This window comes from Sprattus sprattus (assembly GCF_963457725.1).
Source record: "Sprattus sprattus genome assembly, chromosome: 8".
Taxonomy (NCBI): Eukaryota; Metazoa; Chordata; class Actinopteri; order Clupeiformes; family Clupeidae; genus Sprattus; species Sprattus sprattus.
The window spans coordinates 26,767,189-26,792,188 of record NC_137927.1 but is presented as its reverse complement, the minus strand read 5'-3'; the positions used below and the strand labels follow the sequence as shown (position 1 = coordinate 26,792,188).

General features: G+C 46.1%; 1 protein-coding gene across 4 annotated transcripts in view; it reads left to right on the top strand.

Moving 5' to 3' along the window:
• Positions 1-25,000, top strand: part of adamtsl3 (ADAMTS-like 3) — a 116,740-nt gene that overhangs the window by 53,309 nt on the left and 38,431 nt on the right. For 3 of the 4 annotated variants that reach the window (XM_080843903.1, XM_080843904.1, XM_080843902.1), the window contains exons 4-13: positions 1,571-1,698; positions 6,253-6,298; positions 7,233-7,469; positions 10,606-10,732; positions 16,469-16,543; positions 20,449-20,606; positions 21,817-21,928; positions 22,402-22,540; positions 22,932-22,982; positions 24,485-24,689. In XM_080843903.1, the coding sequence (XP_080700029.1) occupies positions 1,571-1,698; positions 6,253-6,298; positions 7,233-7,469; positions 10,606-10,732; positions 16,469-16,543; positions 20,449-20,606; positions 21,817-21,928; positions 22,402-22,540; positions 22,932-22,982; positions 24,485-24,689 (1,278 nt within the window). The remainder of the gene's footprint in view (positions 1-1,570; positions 1,699-6,252; positions 6,299-7,232; positions 7,470-10,605; positions 10,733-16,468; positions 16,544-20,448; positions 20,607-21,816; positions 21,929-22,401; positions 22,541-22,931; positions 22,983-24,484; positions 24,690-25,000) is intronic. The other variant, XM_080843905.1, reaches the window with a different exon arrangement.

The following is a 25,000-nucleotide window of genomic DNA, read 5'->3' as shown; positions in this document are numbered from 1 at the left end:
CTCCGTGAACGTTCTATTTCCGCACGGCGGGTGTAGCATAATGGATGGGCTGCAGGCCTCTCCCTGAACCAGCTCCCCATGTCATCGCTTCTGATCCCAGACCAGTTTTGTTGGGGCGTAGGTGTGAGAACTGAAGGGGTTCAGTTTTTCTGACTGAGACCGAGAGGCTGATAGCTACATAAAATGACTTGTGTCCGACCCTGGAATGATGGGTCTTGCTCAACATAAGCCCCATTTAGTTGACAAATTAGATTTTTGGTTACAAATCCAATATGTCTGGCCGCTTGTTTGGACGCAGAAATTGTAAAAAGTGACATGAATCAGACTTTTTTTTTTGAAGGGGGCTGGTGGTGTATGTGTGTCTGTCTATGTGCGTTTACAATAGGATCACATTTTCCGACTTGTCACACACACAGGCCAAAACTTTTGACGATAAATGGTGTCTAGTGTTGCCAGTATTCCTTGGGAAATGGCCTGTTTCTCATACCGAGGATGCAGTTGTCTCTGCCAGACTATGCGGATGCGGAGCAGAGACTAAAGCTCTACTTTGCCACATTGACCCGGCTTTGAATGCGACTGTCATTATTCACATACGCAGAGAAATTCCTGTTTGCACACTGGAAACTCATATCCTGATGGAAAGGTGAATATTGTCTGCATCTAGTTTCCACCACTGTTTTCTAGCATGGAATTGGGTTTGTCAGGAAATCAGATATGTTGTGCATGAAAATCAGGGAACTTTGCCAAAGTAATCATTACCTTATCAGAAGATTTCAAAGGGGACTTCTATGCTTATGAAACATATGTATATCATTTGGGCTGTTTCTCCAGAGAGCATACGCACAACCTCAATGCCTTTTCACTGATTTAGAATAATATCTTGCTTTATATTTGAAGGATATTTAAAGGAAGGATTTGTTCCCGCCTTGTCATGTATTTTCAGTACCACAGAATGTTAAACCCCCACTGAAGGAAAATACGTCTCCATTAAAAGAGTGAAGTCCTGCCAACACATACTCAAACCTAAATACAGCATACCAAATTATTTTTAGTCATGAACCAGATCACAGCAAGCTAAACATTACTTTTGATATTGATGCACAAGTGACTTCTTGCTGCTTTGACTTATCAACCTTTCGCCCTCTTACATGAAAATAAACCTCCTCTGATCCTCCACCATATAAGTGCCAGATATATTTCATATGGGATAGATCCCACATAAAGACAGAGATCTATTGTTTAAAGTTCTTCTCACGCAATCTCATATATACAGTACGTACTTTAAAATGTAGCTTTTGATGTGATGGGAGTGAAGTACCTCCGACGAGCCTGTGAATAACAACAAACTTTGGACTTTCAACATCATCCCTTGACTGACAGCATATTCTACGGCCCAACCCCCTTATCTCCAAAAGCACTGGCTAAGCTTTCATAGTCTGTACAGACCACATTGTTTTCATCATATTTCAAAAGTGATGTCACCTTGGGATGAGGGAGGGAGGGAGGATGCGGTGAGCTAAGTGAGGACAATGATGTTCATGGGCTCCCCCGTTCTGTGTGTCCCCTCCAGGCCTCCAGAAGCACGCGGTCAGACGAGGACGGGGATGCTGGCTGGGACGCCTGGGGCACCTGGAGCGAGTGCTCGCGCACCTGCGGGGGCGGGGCCTCCTACTCGCTGCGCAGATGTCTGAACGGAGGGTCAGGTCACGCGCCGGCTGCCTCATCAACATGCCATTCAGTCTCTGAAGATAGAGACACACACACACACACACACACACACACACACACACACACACACACAGAGACACACACACACACACACACACACACACACACACACACACACACACACACACACACACACACACACACACACACACACACAGAGACACACACACACACCCAGACATACACACACACACACACACACACACACACCAATGTTCTCTCCTTTCATCTTTCCATCCTGTTCTCTCTCAAACACACACACACATACACACACATACACACACATACATGAAGGAACTCACTATGAGTACTGTTGCAGCTATACAGCTGTGTCCAAGAGCTTCAGCGTGCCATTGAAAGGGGACTTAGATAGGTTGATAGGTTGTTTGTGTGCAAATGTCCACTAAATCACACAATGCATACAGTGGAGATGGCCAAATGGTCCAATGGATCAAGCCAGATTTTTTTGCAAAGTCCCATCTTGGACAATAATTTCTCCCGTGTCACACAGAAATGAAAACAACAGTCAAGTGGCTAGTTAACACAGGACATCGTAGTAACATAGCTTCCAGAATATTCCAGGAGAAGACCTCATGAAGTTAATGACCTGAGATGTCTTGAGGAATGCCAATAGCACAGAAACAGCAGATTCATTCATTCATATTCCTATAACCTGAAAAAGGAATCAAACAAAAAACAGAACAAATGTCCTCTCTGTACATGTTCCATTGCAAGATACCCAAATCTCAATAGCCAAATGTTGAACTCTAATTATTATTTTGTGTTTGTTTGTTTTTCCTCAGTACGCCACAGTTTATAACTCTAAAAGGCACTGTCGGATAACTGATGTTGATGTTTCTTTTCCATCTGATTGATGTCATTCCTCTTAGCCATGATTGCCGTAATCAGACGTACTTGTACAGATATCTATCACTCTGCCTTCAGTGTCTCATAATAATCTGATGTTGACCCTGGCATGCTCTCCTATGTGGAGAAGCACCTCCCTGTTTTATGTCAAATTCACCATTGGGGAAAAAGCATTTCAACCATTAGGGAGACATCATGGAAAGTAAGTCATGAACCTCCCAAAGTGTTCCTGAGGGAGTTACTGAGGCCATGTACAAAACACATCTGACTACATCATGCAGATTGGATAATGAGTTAAGAAGTCAGGGAAGCGACTCGTTTCACCGAAAACGAGCGTTGTGTACTTTTCATTGTATATTTCAGAGAAAACTCAATAAGATTTGAAGTGGCTCCAGTCACTGAATGCTGACCAGAGTTAAGTGTTACCAAACGGAGATCATTTATTGGCTGTGGGGACAGCATCATGCTGCAGGCACGCCTTGGTGAGGAATCTTGTGGTCCAAACTGAGGAGAGGGAGGTGGAACATTAGAACAAAGAAGGACCCCAAGGTCAGACGAGCATCCCACACAGAACATCCTACACTTCCCTGAAACATGCACACTGGGGGCAATACATCAGTTCATCTACTGGTCAGGCCTAGTCTGATGAATCAATTAATCTACAGGTCAGGCCTAGTCTGATGAATCAGTTAATCTACAGGTCAGGCCTAGTCTGCTAATCAGTTAATCTACTGATCAGGCCTAGTCTGATAAATCAGTTCATCTACTGATCAGGCCTAGTCTGATAAATCAGTTCATCTACTGATCAGGTCTAGTCTGATCTCTGCATCAATTTCATTTATTCCGTCGTGTCAGGATCGACATGTCTGCTTCGTCCATCTTGCCATCTTTATTGTTAACTCAGGGAGCCTGGTGCCACACATATATAATGTCCCATCATGCCCTGTTTCCCGTTGGCATCTGTCTCCTTGGTATGGCGTTTTATGGCCTTTCCACTGCTAAAAAAAGCCCCACGCTCTGAGCATCAGCTGATAACGCAGAGGAAGTCTTGGGACAGTGGCCAGGCCTGGAGTAATGAGCTTTTTATTGTGCTAATATAAAACACATAAAGTGCTCAAAGTTATGTTGTGTTCTGGGACGCATAGCATGATGTTTAGCTACACACGCTGACGATGGCTTAAGGCCGAAACGCGTCTGTGCAAAATAAACTGGTCTTAATATTAATGAGAAAAGCTTGAGAGTGCGGTTTTTATTCTACTCATAGTTAACATTCTTTTACTCGCACCCGAAAACGCATTTATATTTTTTTGAAGTAGACCGCGACTATCCCTACTAATAGCCCCACGCTCTGAGCATCAGCTGATAACGCAGAGGAAGTCTTGGGACAGTGGCCAGGCCTGGAGTAATGAGCTTTTTATTGTGCTAATATAAAACACATAAAGAGTGTGGCGGAGCTTAGCCAGGGCTAATTGCATGCTGGGTAAAGCCGGTGCACCCACTCCGCGGCTGCGGAAACGAGGGGGCAACGCGGCTCTGCCGTCCTTTGGATCCCATTATGAGCGTCTTTATGGCTCTGCCTGGTCAAATTGGAATCATTGTTTTCCAATTGAATGTTTCCTGTGCGTGAAGACGATTGCTCAGCGGGGGTCTCAGGTTTCTTGACCAGATGCAGATGTGCCTGTGCAGTGCGCTCGGCATGCCTCCCCTCTCCTCCCCTGCCCTGCCCGACTCAAGCCACAGTAGATAAGCCCTAGCGCTCACTGCGCTCCATTTATCACTCTAGTACTTAGTAGTTATCAGCTGCATCGTGTCCTTGAAGTTGTTATTGCTGATGATTTTGATATTGTAAATTAAACTTGTGACAAATAGACATACATATTTATTGCAACAAGGATAAGTGTAAGTATCAAGTAGTGATAAGCAGCCTTGGGATAAGATTATCTTTATTGCTATTGTATGGAGACATTTTCTCTCTTCCTGCATGAAAACCTGAGGATAAAGGGAACCACAGGCACGTTCTATCTCTGCTCGTCCCCCCACAGATGGCCAGTACTTGCAGGCCTGCTGGTGTATGGTCAAGTTTCAAGTTGTTGATTGCCCTCCCGTGATTACGGGAAGATCTGGAAGTGATTCTCCAGTTGATTATGAGATTGTCAAGCCAGTGGGTCCAGCGTGATTCATAGTACACACTCATGCATCTTCCCTCGACCCCAGCCAAGACACCTGCTCGTGTCCACCGAGCCGTGCCCAAACAGGTGCTTGGATTTAGCCTACACCGAAAACCATCTGCTAATCTTCAGGAGAGCCGACAGAGGCAAGATAGTGGGAGCACTTAGTCTAAGTCTGTCCTAACCTTTTGAGAAAGAAAGCAAAAAAATGGAGAGAAAAAAACCGCATGGCCTTACTCAAGTTCTAGTCACAACAGGAAGGGGGAATTCAAAGTATGTCTTTTGCTTCGTGTTGCTCTTGGAGCTGGTGACCAGCGTACCCAGCGTCCCTTCTGATCTGGGGTCAGGCTCCACACCACGTCCCTCTCAGCAGCTCTCGTCCAGAAACACACAGCCAAAAAGGATCACTGTATCTGTCAGAGGCTGTCTGCGAGAGCGGAGCCACTCGCCCATAAAATGCACGCTGGATAGTCGCCGCAGTTGCACAACTGCGCATCATCCCCATAGGATGAGGGACGATAATATTTGTGTCGTTGCGAAACGTATTTGCTCCGTCTTGGGTCAGCCTTCGGGGGCAGCCATCAGTTTTATGATGTATACACACGACTGTGAGGCCAAGAAGAGAAGAACAACTGCCAAAAAAAGCGTATAGACATTTGCTGAGAAATCAGGGTTTTCTTAAAGCCGTGTGGTGGCGGCTCACCCTGCGTTTGAATGATTTGTGGATTTTGAAATAATGAATTGCCTCATTTATTGGGAAGTATTCCTACATTGTCTCAGCACTTGTTTGGACTTGGAGCAGCTGAATGGTGTAAGTGTAGTCTGCCTCTTCCCATTGCATAATTGAAGACAAAACTGATGTATTTACTCCAGAATGGTTGACCTGTTAGCATTGCCTCGTGCAGTTGTTTTCATTGCTGGGTTGCTGAACGGTTACTGAGTCCTGGTCCTGTTATGGTTGCCAGTACACCACGGTGCATGTGTGTGTGTGCTCAAAGTTATGTTGTGTTCTGGGACGCATAGCATGATGTTTAGCTACACACACTGACGATGGCTTAAGGCCGAAACGCGTCTGTGCAAAATAAACTGGTCTGAATATTAATGAGAAAAGCTTGAGAGTGCGTTTTTTATTCTACTCATAGTTAACATTCTTTTACTCGCACCCGAAAACGCATTTATATTTTTTTGAAGTAGAGCGCGACTATCCCTACTAATAGCTCCACACGGTACCTGCTCCCCCCTTGTGTTTCTGCCCCTTACTGCTTAGCGCTGCTGTTGCAGCCCACATTTAGCACAGTCTGCTCGGGCTATAAAGGCCTGGGAGCTGACACAGGCTATGGAACAGGTACCACTTCCCATGTTTGAGCCACTGGAGGTGATAACTTGATAAATGGAGTCCTGCGAGGGAAATCAGATGAATAGACACCAAGGCTAGGCCTGCTGCAGGCTGTGTGAGCTAACACCATTTCTATTCCTACGTCTATTACAGAAACTGTGAAGGAAGAAATATCCGGTACAGGACGTGCAGCAATATGGTAAGTCCAGCAGACCTTTTATCATGTGCCCTGGATGTCTGGGTATATGCTGTACTTCTGTCCCATTTTCTATTCCAATAAGTGCTATGATGAGAGGAGCAGCCCCTCTTTTTCCAGGGCTATTTTTACAACTCTGGGTTACCATATGGCAAATCTGCACCATTTGCCTGCCCTATAAATGAAAAGAAAGGGAAACTGTCCCACTAATGTTATCCCCCATTGTATAACTGACCACTCTTATTTTGCACGGGGCCTATTTTGAGGAGCAAGAGGTCTGCTGTCACTCTCACGCTATTTTAATCAGAGGGAGATGTGTTTTTGAACCATTGAAGTGGTTTCATCTGGTTTCATCTGGTTTTATTGTAGACCAACCATGATTTCCATCAAAGGGTGTGGGAAAGCTTCCCAGCATAATATTTATAACAATTCAGTCAAGAAGATGGACTCATAATAGTCCCCCCCCCCCCCCCCCCAACACACACACACACACTAAATTGCCATTGATGGGGTTTGCTTTTGAGTTAAGCCAATTTCTGTTTATTCCATGATTGACCCAGAGATGAAGATATGTCATTATGAATTACTCTATCTATCGCATAAGGCCTTGTCTCAATCAAGGACACTTGAGCCTTGTCAAACGGCTATGTGGGCCTCAGCACTTGATTGCTGCCCATTGATTAGAAGAAAAACGTTCACCGCCACGGACAGCAGAGTCGCTGATTAAGATTGCCATCTGTGAGATGTCCAGATGCCCGGCCTCAGAGTTTGAGTGACAGACGTTCACTTTATGGAGGTTATAGCCTGGGATGACTCACCCGCGTGGGCAGGGTGAATGTTCATAGCTGCTTTAGGATGGGCTGCGTTGCTATGGAGAAATAAGACCGGCAGTGGCTGATCACTTCAAACTTTACCCCCCCCCCCCCCTCCCCTCCAGGACTGCCCAAAAGAGTCAGGGGACTTCAGGGCCCAGCAGTGCTCGGCGCACAACGACATCAAGTACCAGGGCCTGGCGCACGAGTGGGTGCCCCTCATCAACGACCCGGTCTCGCCCTGTGCCCTCAAGTGCCAGGCGCGGGGCAGGAACTTGGTGCTGGAGCTGGCGCCCAAGGTCCTGGATGGCACGCGCTGCCGAACAGACTCCTTAGACATGTGCATCAGCGGGATCTGTCAGGTAATGCAGTGTTTGTGTGTGTGTGTGTGTGTGTGTGTGTGTGTGTGTGTGTGTGACTGTGTGTGTGTGTGTTTGTGTATGTCCAACACACTATGGCTGTGGTGCAAGTGGGTATTGGGTTTCACAAAGTAATTTATTGTGATGATCGTGATAGGGTTCTGTATAAAAGTGCGATTCAAAGATGAGCGTTTTCATGTGCCAAGATTTAGCAAACACACACACACACCCTTCAGCATGTGAATATCCGGTGTAATGATGTCTTTAAGCCAGTTTGGTTAAGAATGTGTGTGTGTGTGTGTGTGTGTGTGTGTGTATGAGAGCATTTATCCTCCTCCCTCGGAAAGCTGAGCACCAGCTCCAGTCCCTCAAGTCATCTTCCCGTGTCATGCTATCAATCTCTATTAACTCCCGAGCCCACAAGCGGCCCTTCCTCCTCGGTGCCGAGGCCTGCTGTTCCCCCCCATCCAAGATGTTCTCCTTGGCAGGACAGAACCGAACAATCCACAGTAGCCAGCCTGGGGAAAGCATGCACCTAGAAATGAGAAGATAATGAAATAATAAGCTTAAACATGGAAACATTCCTCCAGTCAGTGTGACACATCCAAAGCCCTCCGGAGCCTATATTTAGTGCAGACTGCCCTGCTGGAAGCAGCTCCACTGCTGGGGAATGAATGTGAGGGTCCTGCCAACTCCTGTGCACTACTAGACAGATGAAGCTCTCCATCGCCCCGTGCTTATTTAGATATCGGTGCTTTTCGTGATTGGGGGGGCGGTCTCGGGTACAGTGCGGCCTTGGAATCTGGAAGAGCTGAGGCAGTTTGACCCGACCAGACCTTATTTTCCATACAGTGTGTGTGGGTGTATGTGTGCGTGTGTGTGTGTGTGTGAGTGCGCGCGTTTGCTTATATGTGTGTGTGCCCACATGCATATGTGTGTGGGTGTGAGTGTGTGTATGCGTGTGTGTATGCATGTGTGTGTATGTGTGTGTGTATGTGTGTGTAGGACATTTGGGCCAGTCCAACCCCCTGAAGGGGTCCGGCATTCCTCAGAGAGAGGGGGCCGAGGAGACGGCTGGACTGGACGCGGGGGGAAGGTTAGGCCGATGCCCAGAGTCTGGATTGGGTTTCCAGCTGACCATGACTCCAGCGTACACACGCACAAGGCCCAGCATTCACAAAAGCGCTGCTTCCTGGAATGGGAGGATAATTACTTTCCCCTTCATTGAAAAGTTGCCTTCACATAATGGCCAGGATTTGACATGAATTTCCAATACAAATACATGCTTTGGGAAAGCTGACCACCACTTCATAATTAGGGGGAGCGACCCTCTGCTCATGGCTATGGGCTAGGCTATTATCATGTCATTGATACTTTCTGACTCGAGGATCACCACATCAAGCGGTGACTTTTCCCTTCATTTGCCTTGACCTGTTTTTGTCACCGAACAATTCCTGGTATTGTCTGACTGTAATCCTAATCTCATAATTCCACGGAGTGGTGGGAGTCATTTCCAGTGTAACCCGGCCTTTCAGTTCCGGCACCGAGGTCGAATATCAAAAAATCCGGAAATTTGAATGGTAATTTCGCCCCATGCCATGTCACATAGCAGCTTCCTCTGGTAGCATTTGTGCTGTATCTAATTTGACCAGGGTCCTGGGCCATTAGGAAAGATTGCCCTAAATGAAGCCTGACTGTTTACACGAGCCTGTTTACCGGGGCTACCGCTCATTGCGCTGCTGTTTGTTTTTGCTGGCTGACTTTCCCATGGCATTGGGAAGCGTAAGCTGTTTTTTAAGCCCTGACGTTCAGCTGTGAAACTTGGCTGCATTCCTCTTGTAGATGGCAAATTGTGAGGGAAGAGCACAGCACAGCAGCACACGTCGTGCGAGGTAGATGGGGAGAGGCGGGGTGTTTTCAACAGAAGAGGCCCCCCCCCCTTAAAAATGAAATAAATCCTTGCTGAGTGAATCGAATCACAGGTGCCTCTGTAGATACTCTCCAGAGACGTCATTCAGAAGAAAGAGAGAGAGAGAGAGCGAGAGCGAGAGATGAAGAAAACAAAGTATGGCATAAAACACAGTAAGCGGGCTAACATTTCAATCCCACGTCAGTGGAACAGAGGCATACCTGGTCATAGCATGAAAACAGGTGCGGTGACGAATGGGAAAAAACCTCTGAGGATTTACGGCTGTCTACATGAGAGGGAATGCAGTGCCATTGTTCTCCCTGCTGCGCCTCTCACGTGGCAGCCGCTTCTCCGTCCGAGGCCCGTCATATCTCAGAACTCAGAACTCAGAACTGTTTATTTGACAGCAACAATACTAGTACAATTGTAAGGATGGAATAAAATACAATAAATTAGATACATTAAATAAACAATGAAATCAGATGAGTGTGTAGAAAAGTATATGATGCTGTGGGGAGAATCCTATAAGGCTACATATTGTGCCGCTGTCATAGGATCCACACAGAATAGTTAATTGCTAGATTTTAGTTATCGCCATTGAGATGGAGATTTCCCCCAAGTGCACAGGAAATGAAAGGTTAACGCATGAGTGGAGGATAAACAATCACACAAACGTTATGGGTGAGTGTAAAAGATGGAACTATAGAGGTGTGCATGTTAAGACCTTCATCTAGCTATATTCACATCTTAATCGCACTGAAGTATTGCTCTGTTTTGTATTGTACTGTAGCCCGTGAAGAGACTAATACAATTGTGTCAGACTGTCAAAACAGATAGTACACGGTGTAGGTGCAAATTCAATCCAAATGTGGAATGTCCTTCAATGCTGTGCTGCTCGCCACCCAGATGGAGTTTGGCATTAGGTGCTCCTCGGCTCACACACCCGAGCTGCGTGCCGGAGGTGTGCCGGGAAAAGAGCTGTGTGATGATGTTGTCTTTGATGGATGAGTCTGGAGACTGGCTCCCCGCTCGGTTCTTCATTCTGACAGAATGGGGCTATGTAGTCTCCCTCCACTGTGGGCACATTTATATTAAGCATTGGTCAAGGAACAGCGAGCAGGAATGATTGGAAAACAAGCAGAATTCCTGAAACCTTAGTGTTTGTGTACGATTCCCACCCCCTTCCCCCTTTCCACATCCCCTCTGTGACGGAGCTGTTGCTGTTGGCAGGAGGTGGGATGCGATCGACAGCTCGGGAGCAACGCCAAAGAGGACAACTGCGGAGTCTGCGCGGGCGATGGATCCACCTGCCGGCTGGTTCGAGGGCAAACCCTGTCGCACGTCTCGCCGGACGAACGTAGGTACACCATTCCACCGCCCGGTGGTAGAGGCCCACTGGCCTCACACCTCTCATACACACTCATCCCCCAAATGCAGCACTTTTGGCACCTGTTTAGGCTGCTCAGGCCCCCACTTCGTAGGTGCCCCTCAGTCAGTCGTTTGGTCCACAGCCACGCTGTTGTTGTTCTCATGGCCCTCAGCAGCTCACTGTGAACACAGGCCTCTCTGCATGCCATCTGGCCTAAGCTGCTCGCAGACGGAGTTGTCCTGCGAACACTCAAGAGCAAACTGTCGGGTTTTTTTTTTCGATGCGGTTTCATCATAAAAAGTTAATGCGTAGATAAAATGCCTTTTGGCTGCCATCAGAATGTTTTATTCTTCACAAACGCACATTTTTTATTTACTTGGAGAATTTGCTTGAGACACTAAACTCAGAGCATAACTGCAACAGTTCTCGCAGGAGCATTTGAAGTTTGTAAATTGTTTTAAAAAATTAAGTTCATCCAGATTTTTCGGGAACCATGATGGTTTGGACGTGACTGATTTCATTTTTGCACAAAGCCACAGAAAGCCCCTTGGTATTGCCTTTGGGGCGCTCTGTATTTATCTGGTAACTATTTGTTACTGTACTCAATTTGAAGGCCTGACAGCGCCGCTCCAGGTCAGGGGGAGGGCTGCTTCAAAAGGCCTTCAGCGGTTCTCAGACCATCTCCAGGGCCCATCAAGGCCTTCTCCACAGCTGGCTAATGAAGGACATGTCTTCTTCTTCAGCAGTCGGCTTGCCAGCGCACACATTTAGAATTCCGAGAGAGAACATCCTTGGTCTCATTTTCAGAGGTTGCTGATGCCATGTGGTACTGGATGCCCCTCAAGAACTCAAAATATGATTTTATTTATTTATTTTTTAAAGCAGCGTCTATGTCTGTGTAGACATCTTCTGTTTATTGGTCTGGTTTAAACATTCAGACATGATTTACTGTTGCTTTTTATAAATAGTGTTTCATGATGGAAGTTACATTTGGAAAAGAAAAATCAGAGAGTCTTTAAAGTTCGGTGCCAAATTGTAATATGTCTTATGGGGTCCTGAAGAAAAATACTACAATATTCCATTTAATGGTTTTTGAATTTAAGGCCTCATTTTAGTATTATTCTCGTTACCATGAACAAGAACATTGTACAAGTGGGTGAGAGTGATTCATTGTATTTCTTCGCTTGTGAGCCCCACCTATAATCATTAGGTGACCCGCTGGTTTTCTGCGCTCCTATACGATAGCTAAAACGGTGCCTCTAAATGCACTGTCCTGCAGCGGTGTATGCACAAGCCTGCCTCTGTGCCAACCTGTAAATGGGGATGTGCTCAAATGTTATATAGTGGAAATAGAACTTTATATTGTTTTTGGAGAGCTCCAAACTCTCCAGCATTGGTGCATCTGTGGCTGCCAGTTGCGCTGCAGTCATTTACCTCATCCAAATTCCCCATGGAACAAAGCACTCAAAGATGAAGAAAGACTAGAACTTTTGTTTCAGTGTGGCAGTCACAGGAATTTTCACAGCATCATGCCATTCACTTTAAGAGCCTGTTTAACCAAATCTCGGAGTAACTCAATCCAAGCACGTTAGGCTGTCTCTAATAAAGGCCGCCTACCTAATAATTCACCGTATGTAGCGATGACATGCCGGCTTGCTTTAAGTCCCGTAGCTGAGCTGGCATCGGCCGGGCCTCATGTAACTACGGTAATCAGATAGGTAGCTCTCTCCAGGCTGTTCTTTTTCTGGATGATAGTCCGGATTCCTGGTTGCTTTTTCTTGCCCCTCTTGTTATTAATATGCAGTAAACCTTCTAATGAGCTGCTGGCAGTTACAGCCCATTCCTGTCGGGAGTGGAACAGCCCTGCATACCGGCTGCAAGAAAGAGAGAAAGGAAGAAATACTGAAAGAAAGAGAGGGAAAGAGGGAACGAGAGAGGAGGACGTGCAGCACAGAACCGGGGGTTTATAGTTGACTTTAGTTTTCCTCCGGTGTCTTTAGGTTTTGTGCCCTAGTATCCATTAATCACGACCGCCTCCAGGGTTTGCTCCGTCTGCATGGAAAAGTAAGCCCAGAAGTGAACTCACAGCTAATTTCCTCTCGTATCTGCCCAATTATGATCAGTGTAAAAACTAATTATGTGGCATTTCTCGTCTCTGTTTAGAAAGAAACGGCCAATATGCCTGCGTGGCTATTTTTTTGTAAGTGACAGCTGACGAGCTCAAAACTGGAGTCTCACTTCTTTCATTGCGCTCATAAATCCAAAGATTTTGCCGAATATGTTTCCAAAAGTAATTATTTTTGGGGCACCATAGACACTGGCCACCTTCCAGCTTTACTTAATTGTTGAAAGACTCTGCCCATATCCAGAGGGAAAAATACTGTAGGCCCCTCATACATCGGAAAATAACGTTAACACTCAACCTTTCTATAAACCTCTCGCCTTGTATTAAAACTATTCTTCGTAAACCACACGGACGGGGCTCCACGAGCCAAATCTGGAGCCCTGAAGTATCCGTGCTCGGTGACAAATCTGAAAGTGGATCAGCTCCAGTTGTCCAAATATGCAAGCGCAGGCATATCGCACACTCCTGTTCTATTGGAGGTGAGTCTGCAGGTCCTGGGCTGTTCAGTCCATGACTTATAAAGCTCTGTCTTGTGCAAAATTCCCTGACTTCAGCAAGTACTGTCTAATAAGAAAGCTGAAGACAGCCATGACTAATGGATTCCATCTTGGAGTTGGATTAACGGATAAGGTTGTCAGAGAAATTGCCATGATGAAGGGCACAACACATTTTCGTTTATAAAGTGCAGGTAGAGTGGGATTGTGCATAAATAGGCACGTATCTAGTTGAATATGTGATTTGCATTTTTCATGTTCATAAAACATAATGATAAATAATGAGCATTACACTTTTTGCAGAGCTGTGTTAAACTCGTTTCCATTAAATTCCGCAAAAGATCAAAGCAGGACATCTATGTAGATTTCAGCTTTTTTTCCCAAGTATTTTTCTGCCCACTCTATCCTCTGCAGTGCATATGTTTAAACCAAGAATAACGTCCGTGGCGAGCCTTGTTTACAAACACAAGGCACATCCAAAATAGGACGGAGGAAGCAGGTTTAGCCTGCCAACCTAAACAGAATCGTTAAATTCTGAAACATCCTTTCTTTTTTTGTTGTTTCCCTCTTCCAATGCCATCTTTGTTTAAATTCTTGCTGTAACTCAAGTCAGCCAGTTTCACAAATCCAACCTGGTATAGAATAGGAATGTATTTGGACATCACTTACGTTTGGACATAGCCTCTTCTATTTCCAGGAACTGAACCAGGTTGAAAATAATGGCAGCGCCTTTGCATCGTAAATGTCAACTGATCATTGACTGGCTTCAGTGTTCCATGGGGCATGTTATGGGAAGGCCTCTCTATTTCAGATGGGTCAGTCGACTGAATCTGTCTGTTTGGATAGTTTCTTCCTGTAAAACAACCAGCAGTCCATGACATGTACATTACAAGTTCCAATGGTCCAGTGCTCAAATATAAATGTGTCTTATAATTCTGGGCCAGCAACGTGTTTTTGTGAGTTTCATTGCAGTGTGATTCATATTCTTTAATTTCATTGATACATTTTGCATGTGTGCTTCAATAGCGTCACCAAAGTCCCATTGAATGCAGTCGTTTTGACTTAAAAGTAAAAAAAAAAAAAGAGCCTAAAAAGAAGTGACGTTACATACTTTACACTGCTGTTTAAATACATCGGGGGTGATTATCCAGGATATGACCTTATTGTGTGCAGACGCCCTATAAAATCTTTGCTGTCTGGTCTCAGTTGCTAAATCAGTTACACTCCGTATTAGGAAGAGATGAACCAGGACGGGTCACACACACATGCTGACGGATGGCTTGATGAGTTGCAGTTCTGACGTGCATCTTCTCCAAATTATTTTCGCTTCAAAACCCAACTGAAAATAGCCATGTCTAATCCTGGTCCACTTTGGACCGAGCTTGCTCTGCTCTATTCGACTCCAGAACAAAATCCAGGACTGATTTTTCTCCTGGGGTGGCAAATGTCCAACTTTCCAAAATGCCTCCAAAATGCTTCATTAAACAACCCCTACTTGCTTCTCACCTCGTATCCTCTAAAAAAGGAAGAATTATGAGCTCCATAATGCTAATGTCTGTATTTGAGTGAGGGGTACAGAGCGGAAGAATAGCCTAAGAGCCTTATCCTTCTGCCAACTGGATGGATCAGCCGGGTTTAAAACAGGTTAAGCTCTGGCAAGAACCATCCGGAGCCTCAGCCTCGTCCTCCCAGGAGAGGGGGTGTGGGGGGGGGGTGTGGCTGGATGGTGAGTGAGATGCGCTTGGGTCAAGGGAGGCCGAGTGGAGCCGCAGTTCTGCGTTCTGCTCCAGCATTCCTGGCACGCCGCTCCCAGTGCCACGCATGCGTCTCAGGCAAGAGCGGGGGAAATCACAATTAGCTGGCTGCTTCACGGAGCCGAAGGCCCTGCAGCACACTGCTGTGTGTGTGTGTGTGTGTGTGTGTGTGATGGGTGTGAGTCTGTGTGTGCCTGTAAGCAATTGTGTGTGTGTGTGTGTGTGTGTGTGTGTGTGTGTGTGTGTGTGTGTGAGCCGAAGGCCCTGCAGACACCGAGCTCCCTTCACTTGGCTCCCAGTTCCCAGAGTCGCTGGAGTGTGAGACAAGTACTCCAGAAGCAATTTTTAATTTCAACATGCCTCTCTCTTTCTGTGTGTGTGTGTGTGTGTGTGTGTGTGTGAGAGAGAGAGAGAAAGAGATAGCGAGAGTGTGAGAGAGAGAATGAGAGAGAAAAGAGAGAAAGAGAGTTAGAGAGAGAGCGGGAGAGAGTGGGCATGTGTGTGTGTGTGTGTGTGTGTGTGTGTGTGTGTGGGAGCGAGAGAAAGCGTGTGTGTGTGTGTGTGTGTGTGTGTGTGGCTGTTCGAGACAGAGAGAGAAAGAGAAAGAGAGGGAGTGAGAGAATGCCTGTATCTGTGCTGCTATGGTTCTCTAGACCATGACCATTCCCTGACCTTCGGTAGTCCATGAATCTGTCAGGTCGGCTTTGCATTAGGGGTTGTGTGTGTGTGGTGTGTGTGTGTGTGTGTGTGTGTGTGTGTGGGGGGGGTGGCAGTGTTGCTGGGTGGCCACACAAGAAACACCATTAGCAGGAGCGTTACGAGCTGCCTATACTTTTCAGATCAGGTTTTATCGCCTGCCTGTCGCTCCTCAAGCACCACTTCAGGATCCTTACTGCTCAAGCCAAGCCCTGTAATGCACTGCTGGCCTTTCAGGAATGTGATATGTCACACACACACACACACACACACTGCCTCACACACACACACACACACTGCCTCACACACAGGCGCCTAGTCTGTAGTGTGACCCTAAATGCCCCTTTAGAGTGTAAACTGTAGCCTGTTGTCTTTATCTGCTTTGGCTTCCTCCACTGCCCCACTCATTCATTTACCCCAATGCTCCTCCTAGACCTGAGAATGAGTACTCTTAACAGCCACTGCTAGCATGTTATGCAGGTATGTGCATGTGTGTGCATAGGGAAATGCTTTTAAAAGTTTGAAGGGTGCCTCCCCCCCCCCCCACTTCCGCCCGTCCGTCCGTGACAGAGGTTGTAGTTAGCGGCGAGTAACAGGCAGGGAGTGTGTGTATGTTCACCTCAGGACTCTGTCTTGTTTGTGCTTCAATTCACAGCTGTCAAGACCATGATTGAAATTCCTCTAGGAAGCCGCAACCTGAGGATTACAGCCAAGGGACCTGATGTCATCAGTGAGTAGACGTCCCCCCCCCCCCCCCCGCCCTCCGCCTTGCCTCGAAAATATCATCTATCCACCGGAGACCGTGAGCAGTCAGACGCTCAGTTAACCCTGAAAACATCAACCTGCACTGGGCCCGTGGACGCAAAAACCCTCCCCGGGGTGAAAAGTTCACCATGCTGAAAGCACATCACCGCTTTCCACCACGGCTCACTCGGAGAATAGTTTCCTCTTTATTAAATCATGTGAAATCCGTGTGAGAGATAGATCCTTGTGTGTTCACCCCCCCCCCCCCCCCCCCCCCCAACCCCCCACCCCCCTTCGCCTCGTATCTGGGTAAGATGTATTTTTGGAGAGGCCGGAGTTTTTAAGTGGTTCTGACAATGTCGTTTAACATTGGGCTCCTATTAGAGCTGAATGGCTTTTCCTCTGCGTTAGAGCAGCCGTAAATCCTCAGGTACAGATCTCTTTCTCAGGAAAAGGATCACTTGCAAGACAAACAAAGCCATCATTAAATGAGGTGAAAGCCCGGACATAAATAGTGCTCAACTGCACAGGCTCTCTTCCTCTCTCTCTCTCTCTCTCTCTCGCTCTCTCTCGCTCCCTCGCGCTCCCACCATCAGCACCACCACCTCTTTCTGTTCCACGTTCAGTCCTTCAGTGTCTCTTTGTCTCGTCTCTCCTTCATTCTCTCCTCGGCCACTTTCCCTCCGCCTCCTCCTCTGTTGTTTCCTCGCTCGTACATGTGGTGGGAGCTCGCCTTGCCTTGGCAGGTAGGCTGCCATCCTGATTTATAGAGGAAGTCTTCGCTGTGCAGTCTGAGCCGAGAGCTCTGTGCGGCTGCTGGAATCGTCTCACCCTCTCCCACGACCGTGCACTTAATATTCATTCTCATTCTGGAGTGTATTTAGCTAACCTCTATGGTACTGCTGTGACTTCCTAACCCTACCCTATGAGTGTTTGTCACTTGTTTGCACTGTCTTTGTTAGAGCAGTTAGCTAGAGTAAGTTAGTAAGTTAGAGCAGTTAGCTAGAGTAAGTTAGTAAGTTAGAGCAGTTAGCTAGAGTAAGTTAGTAGGTTAGAGCAGTTAGCTAGAGTAAGTTAGAGCAGTTAGCTAGAGTAAGTTAGTAGGTTAGCGCAGTCAGCTAGAGTAAGTTAGTAGGTTAGAGCAGTTAGCTAGAGTAAGTTAGTAAGTAAGAGCAGTAAGCTAGAGTAAGTCAGTAAGTTAGAGCAATTAGCTAGAGAAAGTTAGTAGGTTAGAGCAGTTAGCTAGAGTAAGTTAGAGCAATTAGCAGTAAGTTAGTAAGTTAGAGCAATTAGCTAGAGTAAGTTAGTAGGTTATAGCAGTTCGCTAGAGTAAGTTAGTAAGTTAGAGCAGTTAGCTAGAGTAAATTAGAGCAGTTAGCTAGAGCAGTGGTCCCCAACCACCGGGCCGCGGCCCGGTACCGGTCCGTGAGGTATTTGTTACCGGGCCGCACAGAAAGAATAAATAATTTATATAATTTCCGCTGTATTAATTATTGGAGTCTGAAAGGTGTTTTATTTTGAAAAACTACCGGATTTTCCCGGACGTAACAGTCGCCTGTGCCTCTTGTCACGTCAAGACGCTTGTCTCGTTCACGTGATATGTCACTCAAAAAAAAAAGCCCGCATACTAGCGAAAATTAGTAATAAAACAATCATCTTTGGAGAGCTTCTTTGCTAAGGTGAAACGGTCAATTAAGGAGCCAGAAGAGGAGCATAGAACCTCAAAAAAAGAAAGCTTCTTTTAAAAGACAATACCAGGAGTCATAGGCTACTTTAAAATACGGGTTTATTGCAACAGGTGATTCTCAAGCACCAAGTCCGCTCTGTTTAATATGTGGCGACAAGCTAACAAACGAGCCAATGAAGCCTTCAAAACTGCTTCGGCACATGGAGACCAAGCACTGATTCAGAGTTATGGTGAGTTGTATTTTTCATGCACTTAACGTTCGTAATACCTAACGTTAATGTTAGCTGTTGTGTATATGAGCAGACCGGGCTTCATTGTATCAAACTCGCGCTTGCCTCACATCAATATGAATGGGTGACGTGACTAATAAGTGGTGTAAAATGACACCTTGAAACCGGTCCGTGAAAAAATTCCCTACATTAAACCGGTCCGTGGTGCAAAAAAGGTTGGGGACCCCTGAGCTAGAGTACGTTTGTAAGTTAGAGCAGTTAGTTAGAGTAAGTTAATAAGATAGAGCATGAACATGACTGCGGTAGGAACCATGGGGCTGTCAGAGAGGAGCTTATCTTCTGGCTTTTTACCACGGGTCCAGATGTCAGATTCATGTGCTGGATGTTCTGTATGCTGTGATATCCAGGGAGCTGGTATGGGACAGTAAGGGTTCAGTAGATGTGTTTGAAGCCCAGCACTGAAACCACAAGGCTGGGGGCAGAGATGGAGATGGAGGTGGTGGTGTGGTTAGGCTGTGTGGAGGGTGCTCTGCCCCAGACAGGAGATACAAGACATGGGCTCCAGGAACCCCTCCTCTCCCTGAGCCCCACGCGTTCCGCAGGCTGAAACCCTTCAGGATCAGGCACACAGGGGGCCGCCTCTCCACAGCGCTGGTGGCAGCCGTCACTATAAAGAGCTCCAGGCGTTCCGCGGGATGTTTGTCTTGTCAGACGCCTTTAAAAAAAATTGGATTTTGAGTGACCTTCAAATTGCTAAACCAGATCATTTATCAACTATCGAGAGACTCCAGAATATACTGGAGAGGAAGAGTATTGTATGAAAGTTTCAAACGGGAAAAAGAAAGAAAATGAAAGAAAACAGGTCTTTTTCCTTTTTCCAGTACCATGGACATAAGTTCATGAACTCTGCAAAAGCTAAATATTTTCAGAAGCTAATAAGAAAATATCTAATCATATTTCCCCTTAGACCAGCCTTAATGGAGTTATTTCGCAGCCATTTGTGTAATAAATGGCTTTTTTGCAGGACATGACAGGATGAAAGATTTGTTAATTGGTTCAAGTTGTGAAATTCCGAATTGTAACGTAGTTCCTAAATTATTGCACACTCCTGAGCATTTTGAAAACATATCATGCATTTGTTGAAATGTTAGCAACTCCATCATTTTAATGGGAACTGTGTTTTCTGGGAATGGTTTAATAGTTTAAATCAGCAAAAATGTTCTCTTAGTCAGGACGGAAAGCTACACAAACATGAATAATCTTTGTGTTACCATACAGCTGAAGGGGATTTGTTTTGGAGTATTCAATTAGTTGCATATTTATTTTCTAGTCCAGCGACTCTGCTCCTATTGAAAGGCTGCCACATGCAAGATTTATGCAACATCACCTTCAGCTAATCGTTTTTTATTTGCATGTTTGGTTGTGCTAATTCGTAACACTTGCTTGCTGATCCTCCAGTGATTAATACTGGGAAGATTCCAGATCTTTTTTTGAATGTTAATGAATCTCTCAAAGAGTTCATTCTGTTATTTATTTTAGCTCAGCAGTTAACAAGCAGAATGATACTTTGATACACAATGACATGTTGGAATCATGCTGTTAAAAAAAGATGTTTTCAAAACACCCTTTTACTAATTTATGATCTCACTTCACGCAGATCTGAAAGAAAATGTTTGCGTAGACCTTTGTGCATGGGATTGTTTAACGGAATATACTTAAGCTTTCAGCATGAAGAATGTTAATGGTAAGATATGAACTTTAAAAGAAACAAGCTACAAGTATTGCTTTATGTGGAGATATTCCATTTGGCTCTTTTCTAATGAATGTTGTCAGCTGATGTTGATATAGCATTTAACCACAAAAGAAAGGTATTTGGCTCGCTCATGTTCACAAGTGACCTGGTCACCTGGTCACCCCCCCCCCCCCCCCCCCCCCCCCTTCCCTCCTTCCCTCACCTCCTCTCGTGTGTTTCAGTTGTGGAGGCCCAGACGGCCCAGGGGAGGCGGGAGGAGCACGTCCTCAGCGCGCCGGGGTGGCACGTCCTGGGAAACACCAGCGTGGAGTTCCAGCGCGCCCCAGACAGGCAGACGCTGCGCAGCCCCGGACCCCTGGCAGCAGACTTCACCATCAAAGTGAGCGTTAGCCGCCGGGCCTCAACAGGTGGACGGACATATATCAACTGCAACGAAGGAGGAATGGCAGGGGAGGGGAGGGGAGGTGGAGAGGGGGGAGGCCCGAAAGCGAATGAATAAAAGGCATGCCATGGAATGGAAAATGTATGGCAGTGTTTTAAACAATATTTGCGGCATTCATTTCCAGGCCCTGACAAGCCTGTTTAGTTTTGGACCCATCTGTTATTGAGCCAAGAGCTCCTTTTGTAAGATATGGCACAGCGCAGTGTGTTTTATAGCCTCTCAATAACTTTGCTCTCGCTGGTGTTCAGTGCATCAATTTTCTGTGCTGTAAATATGTTTGTGATATGTTCCTTTTTTTGCTACACAGGCTTTCATGTAACTTTATACTCTCACGGAGTGCACATGAATTCCAAAGCAATTTCAAAGCAGTTATGGCCACACAAGTGCATAGAATAAATATCCCTGGCAAGCCGTCGGTGTCATCGCAGTATTGCGCTAATTTAAGATGACGCACTTCTGCAGCAAATTAGATCCCCACGCACGCCACCATGGCCCCAGCGAGCATCATTATGGGCAGGTTAGGACTGCTGGATGTCTGACGGCAGACGCAAGATGCCGTCGCTCGTGTGGAACAAGTGATGTCATGGCATTTAGGATTTGGACCGGTCCGTTTTAGCCAAGAAAACGCTCCACATGTCCTCCACTTCAAACGCTTTTGGCTTTGAGAACATCACTGGCTTATGGGAACCGGCCGTGTTTCTCATCTTCGGGGTAATGCCATTATTGATGTTGAAATTATTAATTCGGATGAAACCACATTAGAAACGACTGTGTCCAGTGTTTGATTACATAGAGCCTGATTGTTGTCGCGAAGGATTAGAACGGTTTGGATTGGCATGGGGCTCTGTCCAAACAACTGTGTTTGTGATTGCATTTTACATTTAGTCATTAAGCAGACGCATTTATCCAAAGCGACGTATACACATTTTTTACACTGATGGCACGATGCACATCAGGAGCAATTAGGGGTTCAGTGTCTTGCTCAAGGACGCTTCGACAGGGAATCGAACTAGCAACCTTATGATTACTAAACGACTTCTCTACCTCCTGTACCACTGATGATTGAACGCTGTGTACACAAGGACAGTGACATATCCAGGGCTGAGTAGAGATTGATGGCGCTCTAAACAGCCTGGCCTTCCTGCAGGTGAGGTATGCGGCCCCGAGGGACACCGTGCTGCAGTTTGGGTTCTACCAGCCCATCCGCTACCAGTGGAGAGAGACGGACTTCTTTCCCTGCTCAGTGACCTGCGGGGGTGGTGGGTAGTCTTTTCTTTTTGTCATTTAAATTTTTTATTTGTTTCAAAGAAAAAAAAAATGAAAAATAAAAAAAAACACACAAAAACAAACATAAAACAAAACCATCAAGGCAGCCCATATGAAACCCCGCAGCACCCCATACCCCTCACATTTTACATACAAATATGCATTAAGTGTAAAACATAGGTGGTAGGTAGTCTTTAAAAAAAAAAACAGCACTTAACTTAAATGGCCCAGATTCAGGTTTTATTTTTTTAAGTAATGCATTTATGAATATGTGAGGGTGATTCAGATCATTCAGTGGCACTACTGTGGAACATCTGATATTTTGTTTGTTATAATATAGATAGATAAGCTTTTATTAATCCCGTGAGGGAAATTCAATAAATAAGTTCCACATTTCAATAAATAAGTTATACATTTTTATAAATGAAAGTTCGATATTTCTCGATGCCATGTTGTGCTACTCCAGGTTACCAGCTCAACTCGGCCGAGTGCATGGACATCCGCTCCAGTGCAGTCCTGCCTGAGCACCACTGTGAGAGCTACCCGGAGAACACCAAGCCCAAGCCCAAGCTGAAGGAATGCAACATGGACCCCTGCCCAGACAGGTAACCCCCACAACAGCCCAGACTCACTCACTGCCTCCCTCACCAGCTCGGAACAACAGCACATAGCCTCCAGTGCTGCACGGCCCATACTCACAGGGGCGCAGATAGCGCTGAGGACGGGGGGATGCCCCCCCCAGATTTATAGTGACCCTGATCCGTCCCCACCACTCTCCCTACGTAAGGCGCCAATCATCAGTAAATAACGTTAAAAAATTACCGCCCCCCCAGTTCAAAATACCCATCTGCACCGCTGCCCACACTGAGAGGCCAGGAGGAACCGTTTGAGTGCACACTGTCATTCATAGACAGGATGGGATTCAGTTCTTGCTGTATTGTGAAAATAACAGCCTCCTTTGGGTGCAGTAGTTGATGGAGCATTTTTCCTTCATAGTGATGGCTTCAAGGAGGTGATGCCCTACGACCATTTCCAGCCCTTACCGCGGTAAGTCTCCTTTTACCGTCGCCACAAAACATTTACAAAAAAACACTCAGCCTCTGGTGTGATAAATGGCAGTTTGTGGTTTGTTAAGCAAGCTAAATGTGTCATAGACTGATTTATTCTGAGTGAAGTTAACCCCGTCAAGCTGACACTGATCTCCTTGAAAGCACCAGTTTGCCAACAACAGGCTCCTTGGGTTGATATTGTACTTGTTCCATAGCTAATCTATGCGATAAGAAGATTATCTCGATTCTAGATGTTTAAGGGCTCAACCTCCGCTTGACCTAACCGCAGAGCAGTAGCAAGCCCCCCTCGGGCAGCATTCGAGTGAGCCTGCCAGTGGAACATGATTAGAATTATGGAAAATGGAATCGATTAGCTGATAAGCTTGGTCTTAAATGAATGTTGGACCATTTTAAAAGTGAGTCAATTCATCAGGTTTATTATTTCCTTTGTCCCGTCCGGTCATTTCAGATAGCCTTAATTGCGGCGTGGAAACGGTGTGTATTGCTACTTCTGAGGCGGCCACACACACATTAACTTTCACCTGGCTGGGTTGCTCAGACTGTGATGTCAGCCTCTGGCAAGGCTGATTGTCCCGATGTTGGTGATCAGGCTGCCAGTACATGCGTCCCCTGTTGCCAAATGGCCATTATGCATGCTTTGGGCCACATATGTTAAGATTTTGCTCCCTTCATTATGTATAAAATAAATATATGTAGATGTCCATCACATGCAATTTATACGAGCTTTAACTGCAATAACACTTGTAATTTTTTTGCTTCCCTCAATACCTCAGCGCAACCTCATACCTCTTCTATACAATATTTTTGACAAGTAACCTTGCCCAGTGGTTTCCATACAGAGTAAGGTTACTGCCATTGCCTTGGTGTGCTGTAATGTTTATGGTAGTGTGCTTTTCTCATGAGCTGGAGTGAGGGTTGATGTTGACATAATGCATTGTATATATACCAAAGTGCTAATGTTAGCTTGGAAAATCTCTGATGTTGACTTACGTAGGTTGACTGAATTAGACACGGATGTGCATATTTGCAGTTAGTGAGTAAGAGAAAAATATGAAGCTATTTTATTTCATTTCTGTTCATTCATCAACCATAAGTCATATGATCTACTCAACCTTACAGTAAAATTTGTCACTTTACATGTGTGTGTGTGTGTGCGTGCGTGTGTGTGTGTGTGTCTGTGTGTGTCTGTGTGTGTGTGTGTGTGTGTGTGTGTGTGTGTGTGTGTGTGTGTGTGTGTGTGTGTGTGTGTGTGTGTGTGTGTGTGTGTGTGTGTGTGTGTGTGTGTGTGTGTGTGTGTGTGTGTGTGTGTGTGTGTGTGTGTGTGTGTGTGTGTGTGTGTGCGTGCGTGCGTGCGTGCGTTCGTGCATGTGTCTATGTGTGCGTGTGTGTGTGTGTGTGTGGGTCTATGTGTCTGTGTGTGTCTCTGTGTCTGTGTGTGTGTGTGTGTGTGTGTGTGTGTGTGTGTGTGTGTGTGTCTAGCTGGGAGCAGAACCCGTGGACCATGTGCTCAGTAACATGCGGCGGGGGCACCCAGGAGCGGAGCGTGGTGTGTGTGGAGGAGGACGTGCACGGCCAGTTCACCCAGGTGGAGGAGTGGAAGTGCACACACTCGCCCCGGCCCGTCACCAAGCAGACCTGCAACGCCTACGGATGCCCCCAGTGGAAGGCCATGGAGTGGTCCCAGGTAAGACACAGCTCTGTCCCAGCACTAAAGATACATAGAGTGGTCCCAGGTAAGCCACAGCTCTGTCCCAGCACTAAAGATACATAGAGTGGTCCCAGGTAAGACACAGCTCTGTCACAACACTAAAGATACATAGAGTGGTCCCAGGTAAGCCACAGCTCTGTCACAACACTAAAGATACATAGAGTGGTCCCAGGTAAGCCACAGCTCTGTCCCAGCACTAAAGATACATAGAGTGGTCCCAGGTAAGCCACAGCTCTGTCACAACACTAAAGATACATAGAGTGGTCCCAGGTAAGCCACAGCTCTGT